Source organism: Limulus polyphemus, unplaced genomic scaffold, assembly GCF_000517525.1.
Source record: "Limulus polyphemus unplaced genomic scaffold, Limulus_polyphemus-2.1.2 Scaffold2987, whole genome shotgun sequence".
Lineage (NCBI taxonomy): Eukaryota > Metazoa > Arthropoda > Merostomata > Xiphosura > Limulidae > Limulus > Limulus polyphemus.
The window spans coordinates 49,998-62,841 of record NW_013668597.1 but is presented as its reverse complement, the minus strand read 5'-3'; the positions used below and the strand labels follow the sequence as shown (position 1 = coordinate 62,841).

Genomic DNA, 12,844 nt, shown 5'->3' with positions numbered 1-12,844 from the left:
GAAAGAAAGGAAAACAAAGAAAGAAAGGAAAACAAAGAAAGAAAGGAAAACAAAGAAAGAGAAAGAACTGAAGATGGCAAATGACCCAACAAGAAGAAAGAGGCATCCCACAAAAATCCCCTAGGTATAGGTGGAGCACCTAAGAAAGGTTTAAAGTAGACATTTCCTGTAGGAGAGTCGATAGGGTAAGACGAAGTTGGTAAACTAGGTGGTGGATAAAATTGATATGATTAACAGAAATTGCCCCCCATACAGGCGACAGAGATTCTAAGTATATAGAATCAAGAAGAAAATCTGCCTGATGGTAAGCTAAGGCAAACTGAACCAAAATCTGTAGAGGGCAAAGCATACAAGTACCCTCTCCCAAAAAAAAAAAGACAAAAATGCTCATCATGAAATACAATGTCTGGAGAAGAAGGGGAAAAGTATACTGCGAAACATGTCTAAAAAAAAACTGAGGTAGGCCTAGCAAATTCCACAGTAGAGGTCTGGGAAGACAAGCCATAATCAGGTGGAGGAAAACTGACAAAATCTACGTCATCCTAAAGGGGTTTGGCAATTGTAGGAGGAAGGTGGGCAATATCGAGAGAAGGTAGAGTAGATTAATTGTAGAAGGTAGATTAATTATAAGTATAAATTATAAAGAGTTAAGAAAATAAAACAGTCAAGATAATGTAAATTTAAGTAAGTGTGTAGTGAAATAAACATATGTATAAGATGTTATGGGTAGTTCGTTGGTTGCCATTTTTTGGTGCAAAGCAATTAGGCTATCTGTGCCAAAAGATGTTACGTGTTGAAAAAATAAGATATTTAACCTAATTATCAATTTATCCATAAGATGAACTACAGGTAAACCAAAAATAACACACTTATTAAGCCTAATCAAACAGTGGAGGACAAAAAATTTAAAAACCCTAACCTAACAATAATACGCACAATATCGGGAAAAGAAATTTGTGTGGACTCTGACTCCAGGGTCAATCTCCTGATGAAGTAAAGCCAATAATTCCCCAGTTGAGGACCACCACCTGAAGCCTGTGTTAACGTTCTGATAGAAGATATAACCTCTGAAGTGGTAAAATGAATAACCAAACATAATCATGTTGACAGAAAGAAATAAAAAGTAGAAAAAAATTTGTAATGAAGTATTAAGTTCTGTAACTGGGTAGAAATATAAAATAATTCCACTTCAGAATATGTTACAAATAGTAAACTAAATATGAAGATATGAAAAAACAAAACACTTGAAGAGAGCACAAACTAAACATCTGAATATGAGCCTGCTAAACAAGAAGTGACAGTAAGTTAGAGTAGCATAGAAGGAGTCCCACGAGTCATGTGGGTGTATGGCACTACTATCATGATAATTTACATGTGAGAATGAGTTAAACCATGTGAATCAAGGGGAGAGTGGGAGTGAAAGACTTGTGGTATGCAAAAAAACTTTTTGGCAAATAGAGGGTAGCACTGAACAGGAATAACTATGTACGTGAGCGGAAGTAAGGTATCTTGTCAGAAAACTAACATTCACTTACTTAACATTCAAAATTTACCCGTCTTATTATCTTAACTACTCAAGATATTTTAATATAAACAGTGAACAATAAAAAAATATATTTAATGACGAATAAAGTTAATGATATTTTTAAAACTTGTTTCAATGCATTGAACATAAACAGCTTATGCAATATAAAGACAAATAGTTCATTTTATTATAAAAGATAACTTTTACATTACTCCACACTCACCCAGTTCAATCAATTTGTTCCAGATTTCATTTACAAGTTCAGTACGTGCTTCTGGTAGCTCATCTGGCAGCAATGAACCACAACATCGAATCAACAGTAAACTCTGTGTGCTACTTGATGTTCCTAAAAGACAATGCATTTATTGTATGTAAGTCTATGAAACTTACAGCATGGTCTTTGTTTTTCATTAGTAAAACATTCTGTACAACAGGAAGTCTCACCAATGGTAAAACTGCAAACACTTTGCAATTTTAAGACTTGCAATTAATTTTTAATACATTGTAAAAAATATGCTAACTGGTGCAGGAGGAAAACTCAGAACACTGAACTCTGAAACTAACCTTATTTTATAGATATGTTCAGAAGGTAGACATTGTATAAACATTTTCAGGAGATACACATTGTATAATCATGTTCACGAGGTACACACTATATAAACATGTTCGGACAATTGACATTGTATAAGTATTATTTTATTACAACTTACAACTTTGACTGTAAAGAAGAATACTTTTAAAACAGGTATGATATAGTGTATATAAGGAATTGTTCTACGTAATGTAAGAAAAGAGTGGCCAGAGCATCTAACGATTGATTTCCCATGGCAAGTCCATGTAACTGAAAAAAGAATGAATATCTGTATTGAAAGCAAATAGTTGTAACAGTTTGATTAGATGTTCATGTTTTATGTTGATTCTCTTTTGGGGTCTTATGAAATAATATCTCTAGTAAGTTGTGTTGCCTCATGACAAAGGGTTTAAGAGAATAGGTTTACAACAAAGCTATGCATAATAACATTACTGTCTAAACTATGTAACTGTTGTAGGAGATGTGAAGTGTTTTTTAATTGGGTGCTTATTTTGGAAACATGAGGTTCCAAAATCCAGTTGAAGCATTTACCAATGTAGTAGTTTAAAAAGTTATAAGAAGACATAATTGGGTGTAAGGTTATTGGTTTTTTATGGACTTTTGGTAAAATGTAGATTTAAGGTGTACTTGGTTGGTTTGCATGCAAAAAATTGTGAAGTTTAAAAGTAATAGTTTTTTCTTTCAGTGGTATTTTGAGTAGTTTGCTCAATTTTTTGTTGTATGTTGGGTTAAGGTCAACATTTGACTTAGTAAATTTAGATGTATCATTCAATAAATGTTTAGTTGGTAAAATCCTAACAGTTTCCTTTATCAGCTCTTTAAATGACATTGTCTTAATTGTTCATATGAAGTTTTAGGCCTTTTTTTCTGCTGATATCGAATTTTGTTTTATAGGCTTCTTTTTAATTAGTAATTACGTTAGACAGGATTCTTCACAAGGTCTTGAACTTGGGATTAATTGCTGTTGATTGGATTTGTGATTTGATTGTATATTTTTCCTGTCTGTAAAGGTCTTCAATGCTAGTTCCAAATTCCAGCTGAAGTATTAACCAAGGTTGTAGTAATAATTTAATAATATTCTTCTTTTATGTTAAAGCTGGAACTTGTAACAAAATAATACTTATAATCAGTAAATAAACTCAAAATGAAACAATTAATTGTATAAACATATTCAGGAGATAAGACATTGTATAAACATATTCAGAAGATAAGACATTGCAAAAAATCAGAGACATTGTATAAACATGTTCAGGAGATAAGAAATTGTATAAACATATTCAGGAGATAAGACATTGTATAAACATATTCAGGAGATAAGACATTGTATAAACATATTCAGGAGATAAGACATTGTATAAACATGTTCTGGAGTAGACATTGTATAAACATGTTCTGGGGTAGACACCGTATAAAAATGTTCAGGGGATAAATATTGTATATACTAGGAATACCACATCTTTAAAAAGTTGGTGTCCACTTGCAAATTTTTTTAACCCCAAAAATGCAAATAATTAGTATGTTGGCCAGATAAACTCAGTCATGGGGCCAGCATTAATTTTAACATGTGATTCATAATGGATGTGTGGGCCAGATAAACTCAATCATGGGGCCAGCATTAACTTTAAGATGTAATTCATAATGTGTGTGGGCCAGAGAAACTCAGTCATGGAGCCAGCATAAAATTTAACACATGATCCATATTGATTATATTGGCCAGCTAAACTCAGTTGTGGGTCCAGCATTAATTTTTACATAATTAGTGTGGGCCAGATAAATTCATTCATGGAGATAGGTACTAGCTGACAGTTGGAACATACTGACCTAAACTTTAAAATCATACTATATTTTCAAAACATTAGCATCAATTGACAGTCGAGAATGCTCACTGTGAATACAAGTTAAGGTAATCTGCAGCTGTTACAAACTATTGCCTATGCATTCTTACAACCCACCATTTGGCTCATAAACAAGCAAATATCTAAGGAGGGTCTAATATAAAGAGATATTTCTGAAATTATGGGGTGCTATAGTGACATTTTGTTGTTATTGTTCTTGTTGAGGGGTCCAATGAGCAGATGGAGATATTTTTGTATGCTATTGCTGTGATGAGAGGAAGAAATTGCAGCTTATTTTCACCAGTATCTGTTCTGTAGTTGTTAAAGACTTGAAATGCAATAAGTACTTGAACTTAATATGTTCCACTCAGAACACAGAAATCATGTCAAGTCAAGCTGCAGTGCATCGAGTGTCATGTTCCGTGTTATGTGAAAATAAGTCATCTCTACTTCTGGCCTGATTAATCATGACTAATATTGATCTCTAGAGTTGTAGCAAACATTTAGTAGATGTTGAATAAACACAAGTATTCATTTCTATGAGACTTCAGAGTAAGCATCATTAAAGTCACTCACCTAACTCTAGTTTCTTTTTATTATTATTACACTAATTAATCAATAATTTTGGTTCAAACTAGTATGAAGCATATCTTTACAATTTTAATAAGGAAATGTTTATATACAACTTTCAATGCCATTCTTGGGTGTTTCAAGACGGGTATCTCCAAAAATATTTCATATACCCTCAAGTACATGCTTGACCAAAATTTCACATTAAAATTGAGTTTCTTTTATAGTTAAACAAAGTTTTGAACTGAAATGATAAAGCTGTCTGGTTCAAAATATTATTTGGTGAACTTCACTTACAACATTGTACCTAATATCTTTATATCAAGACCACCATAAAACATTAAACCTACCTATGTGCTTTATTTCAGCAAAAATGTCTTCTACATCTTTCCTCGCTATTCGTCCCAGCTTCCGTACATCAAGATCAAGCCTATAAAGGGCTTTGTCAAGAGAATGAAGTCTTGCTTGTGGTGACAATCTTTCTTCTTCCGTTGTAGTTTCATGCTGTAGTCTCCCTAATGTTGCCAAGAACCTGCAATTGAGGTGTAAAATTAATCTCTCTCTAACAATATGTTCAACAACTGAAATTTTTTATACACTAAGCAAGTGGATGACATTATATCCATCAAATTTTTTCAGTTTGAGGTTGAAAAGAAGCACACTTCTTAGTTCTGTATCCTCAAACTTCCAGTTAGTGGGTCCAAACTGACTATTCTGGGGTAAATACCACACATGTAAGTTAACTTAAAAGTATGTTTTCTTGTGGTTTCATATTACAGTTGTGAAATATTTGTACCCACCTTGTTCTTGGCAGTTATTTTTTAATGAGTGTCCTAATTTAACCCACTGACTGCTGATTCACCATACAATGTATGATCTGCCTTATATGGTGCATGGATTGCAAAAATTCTGTGCTCACTTAGAGTAGCTGCAGTCAATGGGTTAATGAAGTTATATATATAAATTTTTTTAATTTTCAATTATACTTAATCCTTTGTTCTTATACTGAGTCTGAGAATTTGTTACAGGCCTAGGCCAGATATTTCTAAGTCACTAGACACGTTTTTCACTATTTTTTGAATCTTCAAACATGTGCAGGGGAGTTGGTTAACTATAAATTATGATTGGTTACACAGAAAAGGAACAGGTTCAAATAATGTATAGAAAACATGTAGTCCTACATTACATTAGTTGTAATATTCCAGAAAGGTGAATGGTTGAGAATTACATAGAACAGTAGAGATATATCTTTTAACACTGAAATTCAAAGTCAGTCTGTGAATTTATGCATTGTTCAGGTTGGCTTTATTAAGAAAAGTGTAAAATATTTCACTAATTCTCAAGCCACTGCATACAACTAGGCTGTTGACAATAAAAACAACTAGTTCAATAATGACACATTGAGTAATTCCAGTAACAAATGAAGACTAGTTACACCAGACAATTCATAAACACTGTACAACTAACATTCACATGCTGAGTGATGAGTCCAATCAGGCACCTGTTGATCAAAACCTGTTGCACGCAGAAGTGACAGTAGTGAAAAATTACCAGTGTCCCCTAACTTAGCAGTTAAGTATGTATGTACTGCAGCTAAGCATATTTCAATGTTGTATGTTTACTATTATTAACATAACACTATATGACAAGCCAATCAACAATAAACATCTTGTACAAAGCATATGACTGTTAAGGTACATCAGACATTGCAGTTTAAGTTTCGAAAAGATGATTGCACAAAACATATGTAGTCAATTTGTTTTATTACTGGATGTTATGCATGGGTAATGTAATTTTGATTTTATTAAGTCCCGGAAATAAACTTTTTATAATCAAAAATTCAGTATCAAACCACAAATTGTTCATAGTTTCAAACAAACATGTTGATGTATTTCTTTTGTATAAAATGTCATTAAAAACAGTTGAAAACTTTAAAAAAAAAACTCCAATATTTGATTATTATTTCCATTTCTGGGTGTTGCATCAGATCTATTTAACCACATGATAAAGAAAATCAAACTTTTGACCAATCAATGCATAGTTGTTAGTCAAACTTGTATGAACAGATTAATATGATTTTGTTATTTCTTATTCCTAGTTCAGGTTGCAAAAAGAGTGCGCATCCACTAAACCAAGAATCTTCTCCACATTATTATAGAGTTCATCAGGTGTAGTTTCTAAACACTTTAGTATATGGTTAGCACTTGCATTCTTTTTGGGCATTTTGTACAAATAGTGGGGTTTTATTCCATTTTGAAATTTTGTGTGCCTGAGGTGTTCAGATTTAAGTCTTGCTATAAGGGTTGTATCATGACTATTTCAACTGTATTTTTCTTATACCATTCCTCCAACAGTTTCCTCTGTAACATTTGCAGTTGATGCGCATAGTACACTTAGTTTTAATTCCCGGGTTTTTGATTCATAGCTGCTTTCTTTGCCAGGATATCAGCTTTCTCATGTGAAGGAACCCAAAGAAAGCTAATGTCAATAAACTTATGTAACTTGTTTAAATTTCTTGCAATTTTAATGAGAATTTCAAAGACACTAGTAAAACACTTTTCTATTGCTTTGATAGCAGCTTATGAATCTGTTAATATTGTGATTGTGCATTTTCTGGGAAAAGTTTTATCTAAGAGGGAAATAGCCTCACTAATAGCAATGACTTCAGCCTAGAAAATGGGAGTGCCAATTGGGTTGATATGTAATACTTCTAGTGATTGTTCTGAAGATGTATAATAGATTCCACTTCCAGAACCTCCAATTTCTAGGCGAAAGTCATCCGTATAGATAATAATAACATCCTCGTCAATGCTATTGATAAGTTCTAGACTCAGAGGTCTCAGAAACTGGATGTTCGTGTGATTTTCCTAAGATCTTCTCCAGGTTAGTGTTTATTATCAGGATATTTCTGTTAGTGTGTTGTGCAGGTTTTAGTATTTGCTTTTTTTCACTTAGTATAATAACAGGAAAGTTTTTCTTATTTCCTGTATTTTGATTATAGTTTTTTGTTTCCATCCTCTAATTTGTTGTCCTGTTCTGTCTTTAGGTTGTAGGGATCAGTCTTTTATATATTTAAGTGCTTGAAGCTGTCTTAGTGATCTTAGTGGACGAAAGTCTGCCTCTAAATCAGCTAAACTACCAGGGCAATCATTTCTTAAGCCAAATGATATTGGAAGTACTATATATTGGATTCTACTTCCTTTGTCCCAGCTTGTTTTGTGGTGACGATCCAAGTAGATATGGCATATAGTAAAAGTGGTCTTATAATAGAAATAGTAAATAATCCTGAGGCACAACAATTCAGCACCCCAGTCAGTTCTAGCTAAGCATTTAAGTATTCTTAACCTTTTCCTACCTTTGATTGCTATGTCACTGATATGGTGAGAAAAGTTTACAGCTGGGTCTAGAGCTATTTAGACTTTAATGTAAAGTATAATCTCATTATTAAGTTGTATTTGAAGTTTCCAGGAACATAAGCGGTTGTTGGTTGACAACTGTACATAAATTTACTTGGATTAATCGTTAGTTATAATATATTTGCATATTTCTCTCTATGGCTTTTCTGACCAAAACTCATAAAGCAGCAAGCCAAATGTTTAATTTTTCATGATTTTTGGTAAATAACTGATTAATCTAAATTATGATTAAATCAATTGTTACAGCAATAACTAATAACACTAAAGGACAAGGGACCTTTTTGATCCATCTAAGCCATCCTTTCCATGAACACTAAAAAAACTCAAAACCAACCCTTACCATTTAAATATTTATCAAGTTTCCCTGTAAATCAAAAAGTGAAAAGGTCATAACACTGAATCCTCAGGTACTCTACTCGTGACATTAATACAATTTGACTGAATTCCATTTATAACAATCCTCTGCTTTATTCCCATCTAGCCAGTTTTCTATCCAATGAACTAACCTATCCTCCACACCTACATAGATAACTTTTTTAACAAGACTTTTATATGGCACCTTATCAAATGCTTTCTGAAAATTCAGATAAAACAAATCCACACCTGTAACCTCTTTAAACAATGTCAAAAGATTAGAAAGATAAGACTTTCCCTTAGTGAAATCATGCTGACTATCCAACAAACTGTAACCCGTTTCAGATATGTCACGGGTCAAAGACCATGTCATCGCGTTTGTTGACTTGCATTAAAGATTTTATTGAACTACTATTTCATGAATTTATATCAATAAGTTTGGTATCAAACTGTAGATTATAATTCAAATTTTAGTATCATACATTACTCAATTTCTTAATTTAAAAGTAAGTATTAAAAACACAGACATACATCAATTTTTGTATGTCATGTGGTATGTTGAATGCAGCACTGGTTCATATTAGATGTTTGTGATGTCAAAATACTAAGTCTATAGTTTTGTACAAATTAGGAACTCAAATTACCAATATTGACTAGCTAGAATATAAAATAAGAACCTCTTATATTTTATTTTTGCTAAGATATTGCTCATGTAATAAATCAAACACAGTGGCACCCTGCTCACCTCTTTCCATTTTTGGAAATGCTCCCTTATACACTATTACTTCTTTTATATGACATGAATCATCACTCTAAAGTTCAGAATGTCCTCCTAGTGGCTTTCTTGGCCATTTTAAATTCTTAGGATGCCATCTCTTTCCTTTGAATCAAGATTTCAAGGAGGTAGGTTGTGTCTTTAGTCTGGTCAAATTTCATATTTTTTTTAGACTGAAATACAGCTTAGTTACTAAGCTTGATAAATTATAGTGGAATTCTATAATACTGATATAGTAATTTATGATTTTTTTGTTATTCAAATGTGTATATAAAACCTGAAAAAAATTATTTCATCTCATATCCTCCATGTGCAAAATTTTAAAAGGCCTACGTCAAGCAGCAACCTTGTACAAAGGTTGTAATTAGAAGAGATAATTGTTTGCTTTACTTCTTTATTTACTGTTCTATGCTTTAAATTAAATAAGTTTATGAACTTATTTCTAAATAGCAATAATCTATATACATAATAATTGAGATGTGACTGTATTTTACAATCATAGTCTACTAAAACACAGCCAAGACAGGTCACTTTGTAAAGACTAAAGGTCAGTTTTATATTATTGGATATGGTAACGTGAGTGCACGTGTGCCTCATCATTAGCCAGGCATGGCTGAAAGGTCAATATAATAAAAATAATAAATATATTTAAATGTATAATGTTATGAGATTTAAGTTATTTAGTATAAACATTTATGTTTTCGTGTTAGAATCAGTTGTCATTGTAGAATGGAAGAGGCATAATTTATATTTATTTTCAAATTTTTTATGGTTGTTACAAGATCGGTCAAATCTACCAAACCCATACAGAGGTTTGTTACTGAAAATAACAGATAAAATATAAAAGTTTTTTCTCAAGAAATGTTTGATAACAATCTGTACATTATATAGATTTTGCATGTGAAATTTGAAATTGTTTTGATGCATAAAGTATTTTTAATCTTAAAATGAAAATTACTTTGCATGTTGAATAGGCAACAAGCAAAAAGAAAAAAAAAGGCACAAGAAAAACATTGCTTTACAAACCTTAAGACTTAATAAAAAAATTTAAATTTTGCATATGAATACATTGTAATGTTTACTGATAATCCAACAATTTCCTTGAACATACAATAAGTCATTTAAAAATTATAGCATGAAAACTGTAACAAGCACAAAATGATTATGAGGTCAGTCCCGGGGACCAAGCTCATGTTGAAATAGTTAAGCTCTGTTAAATGACTTTGCAAAGCATCTTTTATCAAACTTTCAAAAACTTTTTCCAACAGTGATGTAAAACTATTAAGCTCATAATTACTGAGACAATTTTCATCACCTATTTTGAAAAGGATAATAACGTTAGCCAATTTTCTGGCACACGCCCACTATTAAAGAACTTGGAAATAAAATAATAGCAACTAGCTCACATGTCTATTCCTTAACCTCTTTCAAAACCATTGGGTAAATATTATGTGGCTCAGGTGATTTACTATTTTTTAAACTTTCCAGTTTTTTGTTTACAAGCTCAGAATTAATGTGGTCATGTTTCTGAATCTTGTTTCCATTTAACAACTATTCAGGTTGAGAAATATTGCTTAAATCTTCATTAGTAAAAACTTAAGAAAAAGTAGAATTTAATAATCCAGCCATCCCATAATTATCAGATATTAGTATTCCTGTATCATTCGTGAAAGGCCCTGTTCCCATCCTAATATTTGGCTTACTCTTAATATATTAAACAACCTATAGCCTTGAATTTCAAAGATATTCCCAACATCAAAATTTTCTACATTTAGCCAGATTTCAGTTATTCCCATTATATCAAAATCTTCCATTCCAACCAGTGCTCTAAGGTCATCCATTTTATTTCTTATACTTCTAACTTTACAATAATAACAGTTTGGCCTACCATTAAAACTTCCTTTATACATTGTTCCTACAATATACTCCTTTCTACAGCTTATTTTTACTTCATTATTTTAGTTTCAATTTGTAATTAATAGCTCTTGCAAACAAGCCTGTCCCTACACTATTTAAATGTAAACCAAACATTCCATTTCCCACTGAACTGACCGCACAAATCTAAACAGCCAACCTGCCCTTCCTTGCATATTAATCTAAGCTTAGTATTCAGTTCTAATTGCCTACTTATAATTTCATCTCCTCTAAGTCTTGAAAGTTATAATTTTCCTATATTTTAAAATGTATTTCCTAGAGGTACTTACCTCCACTCACATAAATAGCTATTCTTGTTCAGTGCTGCCCTTTATATGCAAAAAAAAAAAATTATTCATTGCTACAAGCCTTTTTTCTTCCCTCCATTGTAATTTACTAATTCTAATGTGTCTCTCATGCAAATCAACATGCAACAACCCTCCACCAATAAGAGTGTGACATACTCTCATTACACATGCGACTCCCTCTATTCAATTCTACCTATCACTTAAATTTTAGCAGAAATTGGATACACTGGTTTTCAGTGGAGAGGAAGGGTGGAATGTGTGAGGTAGGTAAGTACCTAACAGAAATAAATTTTCAGTATAGGAAAATTATAACTTACAAAACAGTACATTACTTCTGCTCACATAAATAGTTAGAATCTCACATTGAACAGGTGGAAGGACTGGTGCAAGGGAAAGAAAGAAGCATCCTCTGAAAGCATCTGAAGGACACTCCCTAAAATGAGATAGTCAGATTTTAAGATCTGATGAGAGAGACCGCATCACATCTGAACCAGGTATACTGTTCGCCCATCATAGAAAGATGTCGCACATATGGGCCTAAAAACAGAGAAGCACATCTGAGTGGGAGAGAACTAAGGTCATATAGTGAACTGAACCCTGCAATATTTACGAAACAATCCCAGAAAATACAAAAGTGGGTAAAATGAAAAGGATGTGTCCTAGGTGGAGAGTGGCTAGGGCATGACAAACCACACACAGCAAGTCAACTACATCCAAAACCCATTCTACTGGGAACCATGTGGGGGTAGGAAAGAAAATCATCCTGGTGGCAAGTCAACTACGATCCAAAACCCAGCCATCTGGTGGTGGTAGGAAGGAGGATCATACCGTCTTCACCTCATGTTCATGAGACCAGGGGAATCAAGAACCCCCTGACTCATGAACGGGGCACATGTTAATATAAAAAATTGATAGATCGATCCAGGAACTGGACATCTGGTATCGAAAAAATGTCTTTATAGCGTAAACATCTCTCAAAAAATCGAAATTCACTGGAACTGTTCAAAGCATAGTAAAATTATTGAAATAATAAGCATCAAGGGTAGTGAAATGGGAAGAACCATAATCATCTTCAAGTACCTCCACCGTGACCCACAACACTGATAGAGTAACAGGAGTATAAATGAGGAGGAATATAGACATTTGTAATATAGGTGTGAGGACTTACATTGATTGATTTTACTCTAAATCCAAAACCCTGCCTCTGGGAGCTGACATGCATGCGGGGATAGGATGAGAGATCCCAATCGAAAGGGTGAATTGAAATTTTGCAGGCTCACTCCCATTTATTTTTGTTTCATATTTCATCTACACCAGCAGAACACCACCGCCCAACTCTCAACAGAATGGTTTTATAATCACTTCTATATTTTGTTTGTATTTCATTAATCAATTCAAAAGGATGCCTCCACAGTCCACCACCCCAGTGGCTTCAAACTGAAACGGACGCTCAAACTCCACTATAAGGAAAGGGGGTGTCATGATATAAAAGACTGTTTGGTTTAGATATTAGTGATTAATTTATTTTTGTGAGTGAATATTTTATTACTGTTTA

The 12,844-nt window shown here is 32.8% G+C and overlaps 1 protein-coding gene across 1 annotated transcript in view; it reads right to left on the bottom strand.

Annotated features, from left to right (window-relative positions):
• Positions 1–12,844, bottom strand: part of LOC106468383 (leucine-rich PPR motif-containing protein, mitochondrial-like) — a gene marked incomplete at its 3' end in the record, with an annotated part of 92,970 nt that overhangs the window by 74,240 nt on the left and 5,886 nt on the right. Inside the window, exons 2-3 of the mRNA XM_022396725.1 lie at positions 4,873–5,054; positions 1,749–1,871 (exon numbers count right to left, since the gene is read on the bottom strand). Of these exons, the coding sequence (XP_022252433.1) occupies positions 1,749–1,871; positions 4,873–5,054 (305 nt within the window). The remainder of the gene's footprint in view (positions 1–1,748; positions 1,872–4,872; positions 5,055–12,844) is intronic.